Source organism: Chelonia mydas, chromosome 5 (assembly GCF_015237465.2).
Source record: "Chelonia mydas isolate rCheMyd1 chromosome 5, rCheMyd1.pri.v2, whole genome shotgun sequence".
NCBI lineage: Eukaryota > Metazoa > Chordata > Testudines > Cheloniidae > Chelonia > Chelonia mydas.
The window spans coordinates 21,416,192-21,441,240 of record NC_051245.2 but is presented as its reverse complement, the minus strand read 5'-3'; the positions used below and the strand labels follow the sequence as shown (position 1 = coordinate 21,441,240).

At 39.2% G+C, this 25,049-nt stretch overlaps 1 protein-coding gene across 5 annotated transcripts in view; it reads right to left on the bottom strand.

Moving 5' to 3' along the window:
- ZNF532 (zinc finger protein 532) overlaps window positions 1-25,049 on the bottom strand; it is an 85,609-nt gene that overhangs the window by 8,641 nt on the left and 51,919 nt on the right. For all 5 annotated transcript variants that reach the window (XM_007069421.4, XM_043547348.1, XM_043547349.1 and 2 more), the window contains 4 exons: window positions 22,452-22,633; window positions 18,412-18,588; window positions 9,807-9,969; window positions 6,163-6,441 (listed from right to left, as the gene is read on the bottom strand). In XM_007069421.4, the coding sequence (XP_007069483.2) occupies window positions 6,163-6,441; window positions 9,807-9,969; window positions 18,412-18,588; window positions 22,452-22,633 (801 nt within the window). The remainder of the gene's footprint in view (window positions 1-6,162; window positions 6,442-9,806; window positions 9,970-18,411; window positions 18,589-22,451; window positions 22,634-25,049) is intronic.

Below are 25,049 nucleotides of genomic sequence, written 5' to 3'. Positions count from 1 at the left end.
AGTCTGCCTGGTGCCTAGAAGAAGAAATATCTGATATCTAGGATCATTTCTTCCTTTTCTGATAGAGAACACACCTTTCCTCCAAAGTGACTCAAACTTCATCTCCTTCCTCTTTTTTTCATGGGCACTGGCCAGGTAAATCAGAGTCTCCCAGTATTCCATTTGGGACTTCTGAGCCGAGTTCTTGGATCAATGCTTGGGAATGAGACTCCAGAGGTGAATCCATCTATTCCTAGCCAACAGATTCAAAGGAATGAGCAGCAAGGACTTTTCCAGGAGGATGACATTCAATTTCTGGCTCCATTCATTCCTATCCCTTGAAGCCAAATAGCTCCTACATAAATGCCAATTTTTAAACAACTCTTAAGCCCATATGTTGATCTCAGGCATTTCAATATCACAGGAGGTACATGTCTTGAATGCAGAGCACCTCTCCAGATTTGCCCAACCTAACCATACAACAGGCTGAAGACAAAAGGGAATGTTTCCAGATTGTTTGTGCTGACAGAATTAAGAGGAACTGAAGACGATTTTAGGGACAGTTATTTCATCTCTATAGTTTTGAATGCCAGATTGTTAGTTGGTGTGCACATCCTCCCTAATGGTTACACTGCTTAGGAATGGCTGCAGGACCTCTCACAGATAATGGGGAAAATATATCAAATGGGGTTAATCCTAAATTAGAAGTTTTTACAGACACAGTCCTCTCTGACCCCAACCTCCATTTTATATTTAATCGTTAAAATAGTGACTCCTTAGGCCAGTTGAAAAAAAAATGAAACCATGTAGGCATGTAAGGAGCCCCACTGAAGCTTATGGGACTACTCACAAGCTTACAGTTAAGCACTCCATAATTGCCCTGTTCTGTTTTTTCCGCCTGAAGCAGCTGGCACTGGCCACTGTTGGAAGACAGGATACTAGGCTAGATGGACCATTGGTCAGACCCAGTATGGCCGTTCTTATGTTTCTTAAGTACCATGCTTCTTCAGGTATAAATCCCTTGTACATGTTTCTAAAAGAAAAGACATCTGGAGGGACATGAGCTGAAGACAGTCTGAAACCACATTTTTACAATATATAAATGCCTGGTGGTATGCTTTAAAGTTTGGCAAGAGCTATGGATGACTGCTTCTCATGATGAAGCCATAAGCGTGTTATAGAGGCCATCCAAAACGTTATACCACATTACACCCCCATGTATTCTCTTTACTCAGCCTATTTCAGAGGAAAAAAAGCTTTTTTTGGAGAATTTAATTGTTTTTATTGGTACTATTTTTCATACCCTCCACCTGTAAAGCCAGGCTTCATTAGTACCATGAATCCAACTATACAGGCCTCCCTGGGAGAGAAAAACAACAAATACATTTTTGAAAAATGGGAAATTCATTTTCATTGTTCCACAAAAATTTAGTCTTTTTTCTGTGCTGACATTTTGGAAAAAAAAAAGTCATTACAATTTTGAATTTTGGAATTTTTCAACAAGTCCTACAGATTTTAGAAATCTGTAAAAACTACCTAAAGTAGTTTTCTATACATAATAATGTCATGATTTTATATCTTAGGAATGCTAGACTTAGAAGGAAGGGACATGTCTTGTTGGGAAGCTAGAATTCTTTCCTTTTCCAAATATACAGATAGAAAATTCCATATATATATATTTCCACAAAAAGGTCGTATATCTAGCCCTCTTTGGTCATGAGATATGAACCTGAGACTAGTGCAACATAGAGTAATGTCCACCTGCACTGCAGGCCATTATAATTTTCAGGAATTTCCACAACTGGGGAAAAAAGAAACATTTCTCTAGCATATTTTGTTTCTTTTGTAAATGTCTGTTACAAGCTGTTCCAGTGTTTGAAATGTCAGTAGAACAAGTCAGAAAATGTTGGTAACTTTGAAGAAGAAGAAGAGATTGTGCACTTGTGCAGTAATTGTGGATCTTCGAAAAGTATGTCCTTATGGATGATCCACTTCATGTGTGTATGCATCTCTCGAGCCCTTGATCAGAGATTTTCCATTAACTGTGTCTGTTCAGCCCGCGCATGCTCCCTATATTTCATTGTGTTGGACACCGAGGCTATATAGGGACGTGCAGGCAAACTGCCCCCAGTTCCTTCTCCACCCACACGTTCCAAAGAGAACAGTCCAAAGCAAAGGGGAAGAAGGGCGGGTAGTGGAGCACCCAAGGAGGAAACATCTTGAAAAACGGTAGTTACCGCACCAGATGAGTAATCTGTTTTTCCTTAAGTAGTGCCCCTATGGGTGTTCACTTCAGGTGACTTCCGAGCAGTACTCCCAGAGGGAAGAGGAAGTTTTGGAATTGAGTCCAGAACTGAAGACAGTACTTCATTACCAAGTGCCACATCGGATCTAGCTGCATGGATCAAAACGTAATGTTTAGAAAATGTATATAATGAAGCCCATGTTGCAGCCCTCATACCTCAGATACTGACACATTCTTAAGTAATGTTGTGGATGTTGCTTGTGATCTGGTAGAATGCGTTATCACCCTTTGCAGGGGTTGAATGTCCACAGTACCAAAACTAGTGATAATACACCCAGATATCCATCTTGATAGATCCATGATCTGTGCACAGAGACTATCTGTGAAGGAGATGAACAATCTAGGTGACATTTCTAAATTGTTTGGTCCTATCTAAATACAAACCCAACCCCCTCCTAACATCCAAGACATGAGAACAGATCATCTGCAAAGAGCTATGCAGTTTTGGAATAAACACTGGTAGATGAACGGATTATGGAGCAGGTCCTCAAGGAATCAATTCTGAAGCACTTAGAGGAGAGGAAAGTGATCAGGAACAGTCAGCATGGATTCACCAAGGGCAAGTCATGCCTAACTAATCTAATTGCCTTCTATGACGAGATAACTGGCTCGGTGGATGAGGGGAAAGCAGTGGACGTGTTGTTCCTTGACTTTAGCAAAGCTTTTGACACGGTCTCCCACAGTATTCTTGCCAGCAAGTTAAAGAAGTATGGGCTGGATGAATGATCTAAAAGGTGGATAGAAAGTTGGCTAGACTGTCGGGCTCAAAGGGTAGTGATCAATGGCTCCATGTCTAGTTGGCAGCCGGTATCAAGTGGAGTGCCCCAAGGGTCGGTCCTGGGGCCGGTTTTGTTCAATATCTTCATAAACGATCTGGAGGATGGTGTGGATTGCACCCTCAGCAAGTTTGCAGATGACACTAAACTGGGAGGAGAGGTAGATACACTGGAGGGTAGGGATAGGATACAGAGGGCACTAGACAAATTAGAGGATTGGGCCAAAAGAAATCTGATGAGGTTCAACAAGGACAAGTGCAGAGTCCTGCACTTCGGACGGAAGAATCCCATGCATCGCTACAGACTAGGGACCGAATGGCTCGGCAGCAGTTCTGCAGAAAAGGACCTAGGGGTTACAGTGGACGAGAAGCTGGATATGAGTCAACAGTATGCCCTTGTTGCCAAGAAGGCCAATGGCATTTTGGGATGTATAAGTAGGGGCATTGCCAGCAGATCGAGGGATGTGATCGTTCCCCTCTATTCGACATTGGTGAGGCCTCATCTGGAGTACTGTGTCCAGTTTTGGGCCCCACACTACAAGAAGGATGTGGAAAAACTGGAAAGAGTCCAGCGGAGGGGAACAAAAATGATTAGGGGACTGGAACACATGACTTATGAGGAGAGGCTGAGGGAACTGGGATTGTTTAGTCTGTGGAGGAGAAGAATGAGGGGGGATTTGATAGCTGCTTTCAACTACCTGAAAGGGGGTTCCAAAGAGGATGGATCTAGACTGTTCTCAGTGGTAGCTGATGACAGAACAAGGAGTAATCGTCTCAAGTTGCAGTGGGGGAGGTTTAGGTTGGATATTAGGAAAAACTTTTTTACTAGGAGGGTGGTGAAACACTGGCATGCGTTACCTAGGGAGGTGGTGGAATCTCCTTCCTTAGATATTTTTAAGGTCAGGCTTGACAAAGCCCTGGCTGGGATGATTTAGTTGGGGATTGGTCCTGCTTTGAGCAGGGGGTTGGACTAGATGATCTCCTGAGGTCACTTCCAACCCTGATATTCTATGATTAGTTAATTCCAACAGTACCCTTAGGTAAAAATTTAGGGTGTGGACACAAATATACTTTATGCTTGAACACCATAAAGGGGTGATCTGCCATCCAGGCTCCAATCTCTCTGATCCTACAGGCTGACATGATGGCTATTAAAAAGTCTTCCTTCACAGATAAATGGAGCAGTGAACAGGTTGCCATTGGTTCAAATGGAGGTCTCATAAGGTAACTGAGTACCAGGTTGAGGTCTCAGGTTGGAGTGGCAGGAATGGCATGGTATTTACCAGAGGTAGTTTTTACCAGGTAAATCATGTTTTTTACTGCCCCTGGAAAAAACAGTTAGTACCACTTTGCAAGATTTTCTATTTAAAAAACTGCTTTGTTTACACTTAGTATTAGTTACATAAAGCACTAGATTTAGAGATTAATTTAGGGTTGTAGAAAGCGGGGACTCTGAACTCTTGTGGTACCAAGTAGGGGAATGGTACCGACACGGTACTGAGGATGCAGTAGCTAAAGCTTATGGTGGAGGAGGGCCCTAACAACGTAGGCATCAATGGTGTTTGGAGCCATTGCTTGCTTGGTTCCGAGGGTGCTGAATGGGTAGGTACTGATGGAGGGCTGAGCCCAATGGTGTCAGTTTGGAATGCTTATGCATGCTCTCCTTGTGCTGTGGCCCTGTCGGAGCCATGTCTCTCCTTCAAGCTCTGGGACTTTCCAGCTCCACCAGTATTGGAGGAGGAGTTCTTCAACTCAACAGTACTAAGCCAAGAGCTTGAGGCTTTGGAGACCGTAGATCTCGAAGGAGACCTGGGCTTTTTTGGAGCTGGCTTTTTAAGATGAGAGTCTGCACTCCTCTTTTTAGAAACCTTAGCTGTAGCCTCCAAAATCTTCCCTTTTCCAAGGGGAAGTGTTTGTGGAGATTGAAGGAGAGCTGGATCTGTCCAGAGACAGATGTACGGGAGGTTTTTCTAGCCTGATTCAAAAGCTGTCAAAGGGAGCGTTCCATCCTCAACAGTCTGAGTTTAATCTCCCTTTCCTTCCTTAACCTGGATTTGAGAGCCAGGCAGAAGCTTCACTTCTGGGAGATATGGCACTCACCCAAGCAATGGACACACTTAGAGTGGCTGTCGCTAACAGGTAGAGCCTCTCTGCGGAGTATAAAACTTGGTGAGCCAGGCATGCCCTGCCTGGAGAATAAGGCTCCCCGAGGGGAAGGAGAGGAACAAAATAATCCTTCCATTACATATCTCTAACTAAAACTATCACTAATAACTAACCTGTACTAACTAAACAAACAACGATAGGAAAAAACTGCATACAAGATAACAGAGGTGTGTTCAAGGCGGACCCTCTGAGGCTCTATCTCAGGTCAAGGTGGCTGAGAAATAACTGACAGGGGTTCAACCATGCATCCCTGTATATTCTCGGTGTCTGGCATGAGGAAGCATTCGGAGAATGTTCAGGCCAAATGGACACTGCTAACGGAAAATCTCTGATCAAAGGCTCAAGAGGTGCATGGGCACCTGAAGAGGAGCACCCATAGGGACGCTACTCGAAGAAGAAAAATGGGGGTTTTTTGGTGGATTTTTTCCTGTTCTTTTGACTAGCTCTAAAGGTTACTAGATCTAGAAGAGGCAGTCAAAGATGCATGAGGAATGCAACATGTAACGTAAGTCTGTAATTTATAACAACCACACTCATCTGGCCAAACAAAAACAAAAAAAAATTATGTCCTCTGGAACCAAACTGTTAAAGAATTGTGAGGGGAATGGAAAGAGAATCAGAAATTAGTTTAGCTGACTCAGAAAAATTTCATAGGAACTTTTTTCAGTTATTCCATCTGTTCTTGAACAACCTTTGGTATTGACTAAATAACCCTACAATTAACTGAGGGCGATAAGAGTCTTTCAGTAGAAATTTAAAAAGCTAAGCAACATAAAAGGAAATGGATATGAGAACAGGGAAGAAAAAAAATAGAGCACAAAAATGAAATAATCAGAAACATTATCCCTCTATTTATAAAGGTCTATTGAATTTGAAAAAAAGTAACTGTTGCTATTTTAGCATTAATTCATTTAATTTGGAAGCTACAGTAATTTACCTTTCCATGCTCTTTCCTCATGTGGGATATGTACACATCTCTCTGAGTGAAGAGTCGATCGCATTCCCAGCACGTCCAGCCAGGGTTGGTTACTTTTTTGGGCTCTGCTTTCTTTACAGGAGAGGGAGATTTCTTCTCCAGCTTTTCTGTTCCGTTGATGGATTTTGAATCCTCTTTGTTGTGACTGGCTGAGTTTTGAGTTGTGGGTTTAGTGCTCAGGAGCAAATTTATACCCAAGTTTGGTGGCCCCTCAACACTTTTCAATGTTCCATGCATAGACTAAAATATAAAAAATAAAAATGTTACACAAGTTTGCTGTTGGTGTGGCTAAAATGTAAAAAATGATCTGACTAAAGGCTTTACCTCATTCTACCCCTCATGATAGAAATCTATTTATTAGATCACTTGTAATATAAGGACACTCAAAACAATGTTTAAATAAAAACAAGGTTGTAATACAAACAAGCAACATAAAAATCCATAGACAAAGTGTAGTTATCTTCAATGGCTGCATACAGTTACATTAAGTGAAGCTGTGTGAGTGAGAGGTTTAGCTTGCTTTTTTGGGGGGGGGGGGGAGAGCTTTCTAAAAAGGCCTTCTTTATCCTGATTAACTCTAATTTTCATTTTACTTGCACAATAAAGTGGGTCAGTCTTCCCTAATGTGGACCACCTGATATATAGTCTAGCTTATTGTTTCCTGTAAACAATTCAAAACGTGTTTGCATTGACAGAGTTTGGACAGCAATATTGGGAAAAAGATATAAGTAAAGACGGCTTCTGAAAGATTAGATAACCCAGTTAATAATCCCTTTGAACCGTGAATTTGCCAATCAGGAGATTACCTTCACATATGAAAGCCTTGCCTTCCAATTGCCAGTGTTCTCATGGTCTCTTACGCTGTCCATTACCTTTGCCTTGCTGGTTTGCATGTCCAGCCACTCCAAATATAATCATCCTATCTTATAGCTGGGGTGAGCAAGTAGTCCCAGCAGCCAAAACCATTCAATACGTTGTTGAACCAGAGGAAACTGATACTGGGATATAAATCTGATACTTTAGCAAAGTCAAACTATCTCAGTATCAGCTCTTCTTTGTAGGATAATCAGATGATTCCCATGGACTGTTTGCCAGGTACTTCGCAAATGTCATACTCAGCTGTGCTGTGGAACAGAACTGTCTTTCTGTTTAAGTGGTCTCTACAGAAATTAATGCCATTTACTTTCAAAACCAAAACGTTTCATTAAAAAACTGTGACTAAAAAGATAAGGTGCTTTCACTTCACCCATTTGACATCCAAAAAGAAGAAAGGTTAACTCTTTTTAGCATGTCTAAATAAAGTACTAGCTAATATAATGAAATCTATTCCCACTACAAGTTGACAAAAACTCTATGAAAGGTAATGAAAAAAAAGAATTTCTGGGGTGTGGAGGAAAGGTGTAAAAATGGTTGCTCATTTTGAAGTATTCTGCACATTTTTAACTTAAGACAATGTTAGCTATCAGAGTCAAACGTTTTATTCTTTACATACCATATTCTTTACGTACCAAAAAAAAAAACTACATTAAAAGAACATTAAAATTGCAAAGTCAAGCACTTAAAAGGCTGTCCAGGCAACCTTAATTCAGCCTTCTTGTTTGTATCCATTATGATATAGTCTTTAATTACATGATCACACATTATTTTTTCCAGAGAACCCCACCCTCAATGAAATGGCTGTAAGAATTTTTTATGTGAACAAAACAACATATTATTCCCCAATTTTGTTCTCAAGAATGGCTAAATCGTTTTCAATTAAATTAAAAATCAGCCGGAGGCATACAAATTTCAGCCCAAACAGTAAAAACATAGCAAAGTGATAAGCAACTAAAAAGAGGGCCTTATAATGGAAAGAGTTAGGCAATCTTAACTATAGGGGTAGCTGTCAACTCCACCTTTGCTTTAAAATCAATTGTTTTCAAATACTGAAACAAACAATACATATATAACTATATATGCATATGTGTGTATATGCCACTATTTATTCCTGTTTAGAACTGAAGAAGCTGTACACATCACAAAGGGGATGCTTTCAGTGAGTTGCTACGGGAAGTATATCCCCTTGCTTGATGGTTGAGCAAAAAAATGATGCAAAAGTTAGATAAGAAGGCAAGTAAAGGGCTCGCTTAACAAACATCACTGCAGGATAATAATAATTAAAGTATCTGGCAAAATGCAACAAGATTATGAAATAAATTCTCACAGAAAATGTGTCACAGGTCTTACAATGAGAGCTAACAGAGGTTAAGAACACTGAAAATACTCACTTCTCAGAACATCTTTTGTCATCCCATACATTTGACAAACATGCTATTTTCCCTCATTTTCAACTATAGGATAAAGTCACCCTGAACTAAGAGCAGATACATAACTCGAAGACAGATGATGAGAGTGCATGCAATGGTCAGGAGATAACCATGCACCACAAGGCCCTGTCTGGTACAATATTTGAAAACAGTTCTTCTGGAATACAATTGTCACACTGGGATCCAGTTGCTTATGGCACCATATTCTCAGCAGAAAAAAACAGGAATTTAAAGAAAAAATAATTTCTAGTCTCCTCCCCTACTTGGGTGTAGACGAGAAAGAAGTTCAGGGTATATTGTGTATTTTTAAAAGAGTTGGTTTCTCAGAATTGCTGTTCTCGCCTTCAGCGCAAATCGCAGCCACTTCCCAGGTAGTAAGTGCCATAGCTCAGGCTGACATTCACCGTGCTGATTTCAGCAAAGACTATGAGTCTGATTCTCCATTGCCCTGCACCTTGTTAAGTCATTTATGTTAGTGTAAAGGAAATGCAAAGTGGATGTCAAATGCCACTGTTCTGGTTCACACCACTTTACAATGGCATAAACGATGACATAAGGTACAGGGCAATGATGAATCACACCCTTGTGGTTTAAGGAATCTAAGAGTCGCTAAGGCCTCCAGTACTTTAAAAATAAGGTAAAGCAATATATTTAAAATAAATGGCTAACAAGTTGCAGCCGGGTATGTATGGTGGTGGGGGAGTTATTGTCTCTTAATAACACAGGTTGGAAGGATAACAGCCAGAGTTCTCCAATAAATCATCTTATTATGAAAATACAGTTATGAGATATTCTGTTTTATTTTACCTTCTAAGGGTATATATATTTCTGCATCCATACAAGTAGCACAATGCTTCTCTAATCAGTGAGTTCTGAGTACAGAAAGCTTGATTCTGTAATGAGCTGAGCACCATCAACTCCCAACGGACTTCAACAAGAGCTGATGATACTTAGCTCACACTGTAGGAGATGCCAACACTTAGCAGGATTGGGTCCATAAATCTCACTGTAACCAGTATTTTTATAATATATCATCTTGCATGCAGTACACACACTCACAGGCAATATATAAAATACTAACATTCACACAGAGAAATCAAGTTAGTGACTAGAACATATAGACTCTATATTTTAACTGCATAGAGATATTAACTGCAAATTACTCTTTAGGAATAACTACCACCTATTACTTTCTGTAGTTTTCTCATAATCATCTCAGAAAAGCACAAAATTATGTGTAATGCTTTAAACGTGACAAATGCTGTACAAGAATTCAAATGAAAGGAGATGCCCACACACCTTGATATGATCCATCATAAGTTGCTTCTGTGCATATAAAAGAGAACAGTCCGGACACTTGAAAACAGACACCTTCTGGTTTTCAATGTGTTGATCAAAGTGGCGATACAGCAAGGGTTGCAGGGTAAACACAGTGTCACACATGGAACATTTATATATTATTCTAAAAACAGAAGAAGTTCAGTAAATAAAAGTCAGTCATCCTGATCATTTATCAGCAGGAATCACTGTTAAATTTCTTCTCATCACAGGTGAGACCAAATGTATGTATACATGAACATATTGGTCTGTTGTGGAAAATCAAAAATGAAAATCATACAACTAATTCAAGAATAATCCTCAAAATGGAAAGTAAAGCAGCACTCAAGAAAAACAGTATTAAAATCCAAAACCAACGGCACATTTACACCTATTTATAACCGTTATATATAAAACCAGTAAATGCTTCTGACAAGATTTTCCCAACGTATATATCTTTAGATCTCTAATTCACATTTAAAACAAAAGGGCTGTTGATCTACCTGACTTTGGAATTCAAAGGCACAAATTTGAAGGGGTTACTGATTTGATCAAAAATGTTAACATGTTTAAAGTAGGGTTCACTTTTGGCTTAGATGAGTCTTCTCAACTTCTTAAACTATTAGTCCAATCCCTCCAGTGTCTCGCTGAAGCTGATATTTCACTGGAAGGCAGCCTTTCTATTTGGCAATTTAAAATTTTTCATCGGCTACCTATTTCAAAGCATTGTACAGAAATGACCAAAGCACAGCTTCTAGCACTGCTGATGCAGGACTGCTGGAAACAGGAAAAGCCAATTGTGTAATTTTAATAGCAAGTGAATCAATTTCCTTCCTGTATTACAATATTCTCATAAAGATGTTAACTAGCAACAAAAGCACGTTATGATGAGTCAGCTGACGATTAAGTAATGCATAAATTCATCCAGACTTTATAAAAAGAATGGTGAAGAATCTAAGATAGTAATTAATAAGGACCAAAACAGGCTGAATTAGTAAAGGACATTGTAACAGCAGTCTCTGAAAGTGAGTTAAAATGACAGCATAAAAATGCTTCCCAAAATGAAGGAAAAATTATGAATTAATCTTGAAATGGGTATCATTTCAGCAGAATTCTGACTCTGTCAAGCTCCCTACCAATAATTAATAAACCAGAATGAAACTAGGATGTGCTAATGAAATGGAGAGATCAAGTCAGTTCACTGAGAGGGTAACCCTCTGGTCTAAGTGAAAGAACTAATACTACATAATAATGGTTTGAGGCTGGTTGCATTTTGCCAATGATTCTTCAAACAACATGGAATGTTATGCACTGGCTTTCTTTTCATGATTTTTTGTTTGTTTGTTTTACATGTTTGGCTCTATAAGAAATTATTTTAATTTTTAAATAAAAAAACGCTGTCAAGATTGGTAGGTCCAAAATTTATCCTCTTTTTCATATATCTGTTTATAAAGCCCATGTAATACCCTTTATTTCTTCAGAACTGTTGTAATTTTTCTTTAGAAAAAGAATAGAAAGAAAATGGCATTTGAAAGGGAAAAATAACAAACAAGCATAGGAATTGCCATATTTAATCAGACCAGTGGTCCAACTAATCTAGTATCCACTGACAGTGGCAGTAGTAGCCACTTTACAGAAAAGCGTAAGTATTTAGAGTCCCCTGACATTTTTTCATCATCAGCGCTTCTAAAATGTACTTTTAAAATGTTAATAATAATTTTCCAATGTTAATAAATATTCAGTTGAATCTTACTGGTACTGGTTGTATTTTGTCCCTAAACTACTGGAAGAGCTAACTCTGTTCAAGTGAAATCTCAACTCAGTGCCCAGTCAGAGCACCTCAGCAGAATGCTGGAGAGATGCAGAGCAAAGGAATCTTTCCCTGGCCACAGAGCTATTTTGGACATGTTCCATGTGCATCACTTAAGTCTTAAGGATGCAGTAGCACCTGTGCCCATAATGCATCCATAGAGAATGGGGAGAACCCAAGGATTCACATGGCAATGTGTTCACCCTCCACCGTTTGGCACACCGGGAGCTACTGTGTAGCTCTATACTTTATAGGGGGTGCACACTCCCGGTGATGGCCTCGCTCAGCAGAAATGCAACAGCGAAAAGCAGTTTAAAATGGTAATATTTTATTCACAGCATTCTTCATTTTAATGTGAGAATATAAAGAGCAACTCACTAGCAAGAGTATTTGTAATTTTCATTTATTCATACATTTTGTAAAGAAGATGTGTATTTCCATCAATAATAGATGGCATGTATCAGATATCCATATTTTGTGATGTGACCCATCTCTGATGAAGTGGTTTTACAAAGCTAATTAATAATTATTACCAGGTTTGGAAACTGAGGCACAGGAAGGTTAAGAGACTTGAACAAGGTTATACACCACGGCACTGACCCTCCAAATGATTGTCACCCATGGCAGCACACTAGACAGAACATTAGAATCCTGACTCCTGATACCCATCACTAACTCCCTTGGCCGGCGCCGTTTCCCGCAGCCCCCATTGGCCTGGAGCAGCGAACCGCGGCCAGTGGGAGCCGCGATCGGCCGAACCTGCGGACGCGGCAGGTAAACAAACCGGTCCGGCCCGCCAGGGGCTTTCCCTGAACAAGCGGCGGACCGGCTTTGAGAACCACTGATCTAGGGTACAGTTCCATAGCCAGTGACTTGAGTGGAAGTCTGTTTCAGGCCCCTAATCTATACATTTGCGACTACAGGATTATATATATTGTCAAATGGTGGCATATTATGTTAGTACTTTTTAATTTGCTTTGCTTTCTGATCTTTTCATTGTATTTAAAGTAAATTAATCCTTGAGTAATCACTTCATGTGTAATGGAGCAACACAGTGCTCATTAGCAAAACCAGCTAATATTGATAGGAGAAAATAAATCTGCTACTGAGACTATTACACCTCTTTAAAAATATCAGATTCTTAATATTCACATTTTAAATAAACATTTAAGTTAAGTTAAAGTTGCTCCGCTTTCGCAGAAGTTCAAAATCTTCTTGATAGGAGTCCAAATTCCCAAGTCATCTATTTTCAGAATAAACTCTACTAATTTAAATTGATACAGATATTCTGTATGGTATGCTGTATCATGGTAGACACATGGATCCAATTCATTACAAAATATTTCTTTCAGCCGCATTTTCAAAGTTAGGTATATGCAACTGAGCACATACATTTGTGAATCAAACAAATAATGTAGTCAATACCAAATGTGTCTAGCTAAGGCCATGATCAAACAAAGTACTAAAGCATGTGTTTAAGGGCTATGCTCGATCATGACTTAAATTACTGTAGCCCCAATTCAACAAAATACTGAAACACATGCCTTAGTTAAAGCTCATGAGTAGTCTAGTTGAGGTCAGTGAATATGCATGCACATGCTAAATATTTCCTCACAAATATTATGCACCAACAACTGTATGTGGGAAATGCACTTACTTCAATCTGTGAAAATCTGGCCAATAGAAATTTTAAAATTTTCCTTAGAACACATAAACATGGAATCTATAGGTAGATACCTGAACATCACATTAAAAGACAATTAGTAATTTTAAAGGTGTCTCTACTAGGATATGGCATTTCTCCTTCCAATAATTTATATGTCTATATACATGATAATTGTGCAATAATGTCCTATATTGTGTACCAACAGTCTAATGTTCTTAATAAATTGGTTCCATACATATTAATTTCTCCAAGCTTTAAAAGGAGATTACCAATAAAAAAAAATCTTACTGCTACTCCTAAGAGCTCATACTAGCTACAAAGAAAAAGTCACAGAGGAGCTTCTTTAGCCCATAAAATAAATTAAGCTATCCCTGATGAGACTGGTGTGTGTGTGTGGAGAATTAAAATTGAAAAAGCCTTCCTTCTCCCCATATTAAAATAATCTCATTTGTACCTATTGAAAGCCATTCTACCTAATGTGGTTTTTCATAAAACAGGTTAAAATTAATTTAAGAAGTGAAATCATATCTTATTTGCTGCATCTGTTCTGATAAACAGACATTAGTAATACAATTATAAATCATGCAATTCCACTAAATGCCAAGGGCATACAGTGTCTTACTTAATGCTCTATCTCCATTAGTTCCTGCAAACAAAACAGACTGTATGAGCAGGTGACTGCCACAGCTGCAAACATAGTGCACATCCCTGCCACAGCTGCAAACATGGTGCACATCCCTGCGTAGGTTCTAAACTCACCTCCATCCTAGGGTTTCACTTTTGTAACAAACGGAGGAACAATAAGGCAACTAACTGTAAGTCCACTTCAAGCCTTCTGTCCAGGCTGGGCTGCTCCCAGTGTTCCTAGTTCAGTTTGGACAGGCCCTTGCCTATCAGACTTTCCCTCTGACACACAAAAACCTTGTGTCAGGAGAGCCCAGGCCTGAAGCCTGTTTTCCCCTTCAGCCAGAGGAGGGTCCTTCATTCATTCCTGGACAGGTGTTTTAGGGGTGGCTCCAGCCCTTGTCTTCAGGACAGATCTATAAATCTTTCCTGACCCAGTCCATCCATCACACCTTATTTTCTGCGGTGCTGAGCACACACAACTCCCAGAGGAATTGCAGGCCACAGTTCCCAACCAACGGGAGCGGCAGAGCCGGTTGGCTGCCCTTCCACCTAGGAACTGAGGGAAGGGGATGTCGCCACTACCGGGGAGGTGCGGAGCCAGGTAGGGAGCCTGCCAGCCTTGCCAATACCCCCCCTACCCCAGCACCAGCGGGGCTCCCAGGCTGCGCGCCCCCGGGCTGCCCCCCTCCAGCACCCGCGGCAGGCCTGGGCCGACCCCTCCCCCCAAGATTTAGTCAGGGGTGTATAGTACAAGTCATGGACAGGTCACAGGCCGTGAATTTTTGTTTACTGCCCATGACCCATCCATGACTTTTACTAAAAATACCCGTGATTAAAACATAGCCTTAGTGATAACATATCATCTGCAGGTGTTTGTGAAGGGTCCGTTTAGAGGGGAAAAAGCTTAGCACTTTAAGAAAATCCAACTGTTAATTCTTAAAATAATTTGCTATAATACAAAAATGTATAGAGCCCTGCAAATCCGCGGATACCTGCTTTATATCCGCAAACCATGTTTACGGATCACGGATAGACACGGATCCAAATTTTATATCTAGAGCTTTGCAAATCTGTGGAGACCCACTTTATATCCATGAACCATGTTTGCAGATCGAATATTGAATGCAGATACAAATTTTGTATCTGTACAGGGCTCTACAAATGTATTCCACAAAAATGCAGTTCTTCCTTCTGCATATGGCTCTAATGATACACCAGTTCATACTCAGAAGAAGCATGTCATTTCATATCCACAAATAGGGGAGCCAGCTCAAAAGAATTAACCTGTGAACATGACCTGATACAGCTCAATACGGTCAAGATTAATTCAAGAAAACTTTTGAACTCTTTCAATGTGAAACAGTCATTTGTAATTTCTGATCTTAGGGTTTTTTTGCTGGCTGTGAGAGGGCCCTCTGACTCCAGCCTCTGCTCCAGCTTACAAACTGCTCAGAGACCCTTGTGCTAGTCAAACATCTTGTGTAGTTTATTTACAATGTGGGTTCCCAATACCTTCATACTATATACAGCTCTGCTTCAACAGTCCTATGGAGCCCCCAACTGCTATACAAAGTAGGGAAGGGAAATCTCTCTCTTCTCCCTGTTACCTGCTTTCTCCCCTCTACTTCCTTCCTGTGCCTAATACCTTAATTAGCCTTCCAGCTTTCCTCCACCACAAATTAGGCACAGCTCTGTTTAACCAGCCCCATTCTGCATTATTTGATTGGAGCTGCTATGACCAGAGTGCTGGATCAGCTGTTCTTGCTTAGCACTCTGTCACACTGGCTTTTACTACTACTAAAAAAAAAAAAAAAAAAGAAAATCAATCACATAACTAAAAACTGTTTCCTTACTGTTCAGCACAGCAATCTAAAAGTTTCTGAATTAAATGTTGGCATTTCTGAGCCTACTGTGAGAGATGCCATCTTGCTAAAAAGGAACATAATTCGCAGCAACGGAAACATGGGAATTCAGGGTCAGAGCTCATACATTAGTTTAAATTCTGCTTCAATATGGGTTTGAACAATCTGAAGAATAAAAATATACTTTGGAATATTAAACAGGACAGTGTCAAGTTTAAAAGGCTTAAAATTAAACATAACGATGGATGCTGCACTGTTCTTTTACTCTGCTGCCTTGAGGTTTTTTTGAGCATGCAAGATATTGAAATATAGAGTCATGCTCTCTGCGTTTCAGAGCGGTAAGATAGAGCAGAATTCTTGAATATTTTAATACCCTACCTGTACCTAACAATGGAGAAAGCAGGGAGAGGAATGACAGCTTTGTGGCAAAGGCACTGGGTTGGGATTTAGGAGGTATGTAGATTCCACTGAGTTCAGCTGGAGCTTACTCTCATATTTCTAAAAACAGGATCCTGAGGCTCAAATCCTAACTCTCCCACAGACCTTGGGTAAATCACTTAATCTCTCTCTAAGCCCCTCTGTAGTAAACTGGAAATAATGCTTCCCCATTTAACAGAGGAGTTGATATGCATCAAAAAAGGCACGTGCAGAGACAGACCAAGGTGCATCTGCCTTGACCTTGGCAGGCAAGGTTGGAGAATGTTTAATGGTGGGCCTCTCTCACTTAACTGCAGTTGGAATTCTCTTTTTCTTGATGACATGTGGGTCTTGTGAAGGTGCAAGCCTAGCTCAGCACTCCCAAAGGTTGTGGCTAGTAGTGAAGACAAGCCAGGTAGAAAAGACTGATGGGGGACAACATCTCCTGGAGAAAAAACACATCTTGTCATGAAATGGCCTACCTGGGAGAACTTTAGGCCATAGACAATTCTTCCCTGACAGAACAGCATGAGACCAATGAACTGAGACTACCTAGTATTTCTGAGACTGCCAAAAGTGACTATTGACAGCCCTGCGAGCAAAAGTGACTGAAAGAAACAGGCTCTCTTGAGTCAACTGCTCTGCAATACGTTAAGCATTTACGAAACACTATCCTTATCTTTTCTGGTTTGTCAGGCAAGCATTATGAAGGAGAAAAGTGCAATAACAGTGCTGAGGAATATTAATGATTATTAAGCTACACTAAATGGAAAAGCTATATTAACTAGAGTGCATTCTAGAAGGTGTGGAAAGCAAGGGCTTTTTCTGTTCAGTTTGAAAGGCAGAGCTATATAGAGGAGCTTGGGAGAGAAGAACTGAGGGACTAGATGTATGTGAAAAATTACTCCAATTTCTCTAGTACCTCTGAATGCTGGTTGACATGGTTGACAGTCGAGAAAGTGTGGACCAAATTTAACATAATCAGAGAGACATTATACTAGTTTCTAATTTGTTTAAGGCTTGTGGTGTTTGCATCCTAAATTAGAGACCATTTCCACAAAACCATAATATTACACTTTTGTCCTGCAAAGCAATTGTAATATGGATGACTTATCACTGTAAGCAAAATACTTGCTGATTCACCTGTACATTGTATTCTAAGTTTTACATCAGAATCAAATCAGACACTGATGATTGTTATGTCAATTTATCAATAATATTATTGCACTGTAAAAAGTTATGAAAATACCTTTATTATATCACAGCATAAACCTGCAATTATTTTACTAATTAATGAATAATAGTATAAGAACATAAGAATGGCCCTACTGGGTCAGACCAAAGGTCCATCTAGCCCAGTATCCTGTCTTCCGACAGTGGCCAGCGCCAGGTGCCTCAGAGGAAATGGACAGAACAGGTAATCATCAAGTGATCCATCCCTTGTTGTTCATTCCCAGCTTCTGGCAAACAGAGGCTAAGGACACCATTCCTGCCCATCCTTGCTAATAGCCATTGATGGACCTATCCTCCATGAATTTACCTAGTTCTTTTTTGAACCCTGTTATAGTTTTGGCCTTCACAACATCCTCTGGCAAGGAGTTCCACAGGTTGACTGTGCGTTGCATGAAGAAATGCTTCCTTTTATTTGTTTTAAACCTGCTGCCTATTAATTTAATTTGGTGATCCCTAGTTCTTGTGTTATGTTGTGAAATAAATGTCAGTGACCATCATGTTTTCCCCAGATTGTAGGTTTATCCCTGCAAATAGAACATTAGACGGAAACAGTACTCTGTTAGAATTATAAATGTCTCAACACACTTCAAAAACAGCAAATACGTTAATCTTTTCGACTGTCACTACTGTTACTCTAGTTCATGATAAAAAATGCAGCTGATTTAAAATCATTTAGTTTAACAATGAAAAAAAAACACTGAGCAAGACTGAATACAGGTAGTTTTTTGGCTGCAGTGTATCAAGTTTTCTGTGCTATGGTTAAAAAAATCTTATTGTTATGTTCATGGAAATCTTATCTTTGCCAAATAAATGACTAGAAAATGTGACGTACTCCACACATTATCAATAGTATGATAAATTGCTGGTTATGCAGTATGTGACTTTTAACATTATAAATACAACAGAGAATGTAATTGTACTGGTTATTAAAATATAGCATTAGAGTAAGAGCAAAAGATTAATATTGCTTACTTTGGTTCTCCTATCTTGATACCAGGGTGTTGTGTATAGGCATGGGAATGTGTGCTGGGCGCAGATTTAAATGCCATGGGACAGATAGGACACTTGTAGAAGACTTCACAGTGGGAACCTTGAATGTGAGACTTGAGTGCAGCCACATCAGAGTACACAACATTGCAATGTACACAGCTGTAAGAGAAGAGGAAAAGAGTCAATCTAACATAACACAAAAGTGTACTAAAATAAGTGGAATCTAAACTGGGTTTTAGGCAGGTGGAGGAGGGAGGATTATGTATTCAATCTGATATAATAATATGATTTGATTGGTTAACAAAGTACAAATCAGAGAGACAAGGTGGGTGAGGTAATAGCTTTTACTGGACCAACTTCTGTTGGTGAGAGAGACAACTGTTCCAATAAAAGATATTACCTCAGCCACCTTGTCTCTCTACTATCCTGGGACCGACACGGCTACAGTAATACTGGAAAGTACAAATCACACATTAAGATCCAACAGAAACAAAGTGGTTATAGACCTAAAAAAGAAAAAAAGATAACAATAATTAATTTGCAAGATCTAAAGCCAGAGGACAAGATTTGATAATAGCGTTATGCCAACAATAAACAGAATGGCCAATGGAATCTATTCCATCTGCTGATTATAAATAAGAACTTTTTAGACCCTATAGGCCCTAGAAAACACATTTTTATCAGGAGTAGTAGATTGTATGAAGAACCATATTGCAATCTAGAAGCTACCAAAAATGAAATACAACAAGAATAACAACTTTACTATATTTATTCAGGTTTAATTTTAATGAAAATGTTTTCTTAACTGAGTGATTTTTCTCTGTACATAGTCAAATCAATATTTGGACAGAGAAGAGTAAACTTAAATTCAGGGTGACTACACAGGAGCTTTACAATCTTTTCTAAACATCAGGTTGGAATTCTGAAAATATTTTTCTAAAATATGCCTTTGAAATCTTAGTGTCTCTGACACCTTCCCACAATTCAATTTACAGCAAAGCAAGTAACATAAATTGAGTTAATATAAGAACACTGGAATTTCCATACTAGATCAAGTCAGTGGCCCATTTAGTCCAGTGTTCTCTCTCCAGTATTAGCTGCTTCCAAGAAGTTCCAAAAATACCCTGTAGTGGACAATTATGGAATAACTTGCTTATAGGGAAAGTTTCTTACTAACCCCAATCTTTTGGAAGTTCACTTGAAGAATGAAGGTTTATATCCCTTCCAAACTTTATTTCTATCTAATATAATTATCGAACTTCTCGTTAGCCATATAAATGTCCAATCCTTTTGACACCCACTAATCTGTTGGCAATGAGTTCCACAGGCCAATTATGCATTGCATTTTAAAAAATCCTTTTATTGGTTTTAAATTCGCTTCCAATTTCATTAACTGTCCCCTTCTTTTCATATTAAGAGAGAAAGGGTAAATTCACTCAATTTACCTTCACTATATCATTTATTATTTTGTATCTATCATGTATCTACCTGTTCGTATCTTCTCTAAACTAAACAGTTCCTACCTTTTAAATCTCTCTTCTTATGGAAGATTTTCCATGCCTCTAATTATTTTCGTTACCCATCTCTGAACTCCTTCTATGTCTGTTATATCCTTTTAGAGATACGGTGATCTTATGGAAGAGAGATAGCATGATGATATAGGAAACATATGCCATTTTTCAGATATGGCAAGCCAAAAGAATTAGGAAACTTTTTGAAAAGTGAAAGCAAAATTTTTGAGCCCTCTTATCTCAAAAACACATTGTCTCTGAGATACCTCCAAATTTCTAAAAAAACGCTACTTCAGCATAACAGCATATATGTGAAATTTCAGGTGATTTGGCTTAAATCTGATAAAGATGGGAGGGGCTCAAATGAAACTTATAAATGAAAACGACCTTCCATCTTAACTACAGACACACAACTCTCCACAACACTAAGTTTTAAGTATCATCATCTTTTTACATTTAACTCCATATTAGTTCTACTTCTAATGTGCTAGTGATATCATATTCAAGAGGGTTTTTTTTTCTTTCCATGAGTTTTTTTCCTTATAAATAAAATAATCCACAACTATAAGCATCCACCTCTGACTATAGTCTGCATGTCTGCCTGAATACAGAAGTAGCTCTGCTGAAGATCTGGGTCCCCCTCAAGTCCAGGTCCCCCCTCCTGGACTCACTGTTGCAGCAGCTTTTTTCCCCTCAGTTTGAGAGAATCCAGCTTGAGACAAGTGAGCTGAATTTCCTCAATTTAATTAGCTCAATCAGCTAGTCTAGATCACTGGCATCAAACAGCTTCCTTAAATTATTGGACACTGTTTGGAAAGGCAGGAGGAAATACATCCTTCCTCAAGAGCAAGTTTGGTGTTGATTCTGAGGGTTCTAATGAAGAAGAAGATGGATTCTTGATTGTCTTAGATATTTTTGTTTTAGGATCATTGGATGGAGAGGAGAAAAGGAACTTTGACGCAGATTGTGGTGAGGGGTTCACACAGTTTCTCATAGGGTTTTGAAGAGAAATCCTGGATAATCTAGCACCATTGTCCTGATTCATTGTGGAAAGTAGATTTTGACTATGAGGGGGGTCTTCTGGTTGCAACGGCCATATGGGTAGAGGCCAGGTGTCTCTGAGGAAGACGTTGCATCTGAGTCCCACAGGTGACTGAGGTATAGGAAGGGAATGGGCTGGGGATGGAAGACACGTCAAAAACCTTCCCCTTTTTCTGAACACCCCCTGATTATTCAGGAGACGGGGAAGAAGGAGAGAGAGAATAATCCAAAGAGACTTTGGGGCAGATGAGAGTTGAATCTTTGGCCTGACCTACCCAGGTCCCCAAAACCAGAAAGATCCTGCCACAACATCTGCCTAGATGCAGTAAAAGGACTTCATCCTCCCCTCAGAGTAACCTTAACAGAAAACTTTTCAGCCATCCTGATAACTGAACTGTGTTTCCTTGAGGGGAAGACATACTATCGGCTGGTGGGATTCTAAATCACACCACTCTATCTTTAGGAAGCCAGTCAAGACTGACTGCAAGACTATATTGAAGTGCTATGCAGAGGCCTGCTGTAGGAGCTGGGAAAAGAGAGGCTATTGTGAGCTGTTGGCTTGGTGCTGCTCTGAGTGTTGGTGGAAATCTAGGGACTGACAGTTTCAAGGCTGCTCAGTGCAAGGCTAGAGGTTTCCTTGATACTCCTCCAATTCTTGTTACTCCACTGACAGTTGCTTCCCAGCAGAAAATGTAGGGGAAACACAGGAATTAAGAAGAACGAGGAGTACTTGTGGCACCTTAGAGACAAGTACTCCTTGTTCTTTTTGCTGATACAGACTAACACGGCTACCACTCTGAAACAGGAATTAAAGACTCTCAACAAAGAGCCAAAGTAGCAGACTGTTGCACTCTCTGATGGACAATGTGAACTGGTTTAAAGTATAATGTAATGGTAAATCCAGCAGTGGGAACCTGGACTTCCCCAACTGGGGAAAAAGAGTGAGAACAAGAGAGGGAGAAAGACTTCAATAAAGTTGCCTTCTGTATCTGATAGACAGGTGGAGTACACCCATCAGTGCTTTAAAGATACAGTCTAGCAGTAAATACAGAAAAGATTATCATTATTTTACCAAGACTACCTAAAAGTCAGCTTACGTCTTTTTTTAAAGAAACTAAATTAGTAAAATGTCTGAATTCATTAGCTTAGAAACTGTATGCCTTAATATGACATCTCATGTCTGCATGAAATTAGTAGTATTCTGATTGAGTACCATACATAAGCACATGCCCAAATTCATAGCTGACACCCAGCAAGAATTTTTATCCCAAAATGTGTAATACAAATAGTACTGTAGCCATGACAACTTTAAAATAATAAAGCAGCATCTTGCAAGCAACTGTCACAATAAAGAGAAACTATTTCAGTTTAAGTTTGAAAAACATAAAAGAAACCCATTATATATATATATATATATTATATATATAAACTGACAACATATTTTAGTTACACGTTTGTAATCATACTGACCGAAAACCAACTCTTCGTGTATAATGTAGGCAGTTCTTAGTGACGTGGGTCTGGAAATGGACCGATCTGCAGATTGCTCCACATTCAGGACACGTATATGGAGATTTATGCTGATGAATTCTCTGGTGTGATGCAAAACTGCACTGGTTAGGAAGCAGCATCTGGCAGATATTGCAAGTCTTCTAAATGATAAACCAAAATAGATAAAACAAATGGTTTGGTTCAACGATATGCTTTCTTCTGTCAAACATTACAGCACATTTAAAAAAAACCCTGTGTTATGGTTGTGATATAAACCAACAAGAGCAGGCAAATTCAGATGTAGGCCCTAGTCCTGGATCCCTTTGTAAAACAGAGGCCTCAAAATTGGACATTCTGGGCCTGATATAAAGTCCCCTTTACACACCACTCTGGCACTGTGAAGGAGCCTAAAGGTCCATGTGAACTATATTTATGCTCTTAATTCAGAGCACCACAGAAAAATCTACGCCACCAAAATAAACTTAAATATGGTGTGTTATCTTTACTTTTAGATCTCCTTGCTTATGTTGTTTTTTAATTGTAACATTCAGAGTACCACTTAATGGGGGGGAGGTTAATTTTTTTTTAAAAAGGTGGTTTTAAATATATTTACTCACAAGACCAGAGTATTGTGTATGCATTGTAAATATTGCACATGTAAATAAGAATTAAATTTATGTAAAACATTTCTAAAGCTTTTTTTTGAAAAGGAGTCTCTGTAAGTACAGTAGCCACTTTCCCAATCTCAAGCAATTATTTTTGGTTTTCAAACTAACTAATTAACTAAAATCCTTTAGTACATGATGATCACTTGTCAAGTCAGAATCACGAGCACTTTTTGGCTGCTTTGTGCCATTCCAGTGATGGAATGCAAATGATGTAAATCGGATGTAAACACAGATTTAAATTGGGTTTACAGCTCCTTTCCATCACTGAAGAGGCACAAAGAGGCTGAAGGGTACCTGTGAATCTGGCCCATATAGGTTTTAGTTACATAAATGCAAAAAAGCATCTCTAAATAGCTAGGCTACAATCCTGGACAGATTTATGCTCTGTGCTTGACTTTAAGCACATGAATAGTTCCAATGACTTCAACTGAACTATTCACATGCTTAAAATTAAGTCTGGATTTTAAGTCTTTGCAGAACAGGATCCCTAATTCTTCTTTTTAATACTTTGTTTGTTTTTTAATAACAAGCTGGTTATAATAAAATAATAAATAGTAATTAATAATAAGTGATTGACCCAAGGCAGAAAGCTACAAGCCCCAAGCTGAAGCCTGAAATTAAACTAAAAACCAAAACCAGCAAATCTCTTAGGTCCTACACTTTAAACCAAGCTATAATATACATAAATAATGGATAGCTAATGTACAGGGCTTCTGGTGCTTTTTGGTATTTCTATTTTTTCTTCACGAAAAAAAATTAGAGTAAGGAGGTCATCGTCCGTGAGAAAGTACAACTTTTAAAATGTTCAATTTCTACTCTAATGGATTTTAGGGTCAAATTGTCAAAAGTGCCCCTTGACTTTCAGTGGGACTTATACTCTTGAGGGACTTAGGCACTTCTGAAAATAAAATCGAGTCTCCTAAGTGATGTAGGCGCTTTTGAAAATAAGACTTTTGAAAACTTTACCCTTAAAGTAATGAACTAAAACGCAAAACAAAAAATCCTCTATCAATTTGTATTACAAACAGACTTATTGAACTACTGATTAAACAAAATTGTAATTATGAAATAATACAACACAGTGTGTTTATTCTTGCTGTAAAAGAGTCTGTCCCCCGCAAATGGTAGGCATAATATGAAAATGACCATCTCCTCTAATTCTGGACCATTTTCCTTTGAATAATTTTGTGTTTCATAGTAAAGTCCAAAGCTGATCCCTCACAGTATGTTGCAATTATAGTCATAACAGCAGAATCAAACTTGCAATTGTAAGCACAATAGTAGAATGTTATAAGTAGGACCTTACCAAATTCACAGCCATGAAAACACATCAGGGTCTTTTGTGTACAGATTTCATGGGGGAAGACCAGCGTTTCTAAACTGGGGTTCCTGACCCAAAAGGGGGTTGTAGGGGGTTGCAAGGTTATTTTAGGGGGGTTGAGGTGTTGCCACACTTACTTCTGCGCTGCCTTCAGAGCTGGGCTCCTGGGCCGCAGATGCCGCTCTCCGGCCACCCAGCTCTGGAGACAGGGCCGCCGCCAGCAGCAGCGCAGAAGTAAGGGTAGCCGTACCGCAACCCCCTCTACAATAACCTTGCGACCCTCCAACAACTTCTTTTTGGGTCAGGACCCCTACAATTAAAACACTGTGAAATTTCAGATTTAAATATGTGAAAGCATGAAATTTACAATTTTTAAAATCCTATGACCGTGAAATTGACCCAAATGGACCCTGAATTTGGTAGGGCCCTAGTTATAAGTAGCTTCAATGTGGTGCTGACTCATCATTATTGGCAATTGAGTCTATGCACCCATATAAAGTTAGGGCCTAAACCTGCTCCCACTTAAGTCAGAGTTTTGATACTAACTACAAGAACAGGCCCTTAATAGTTACTGTGAAAGATAACATT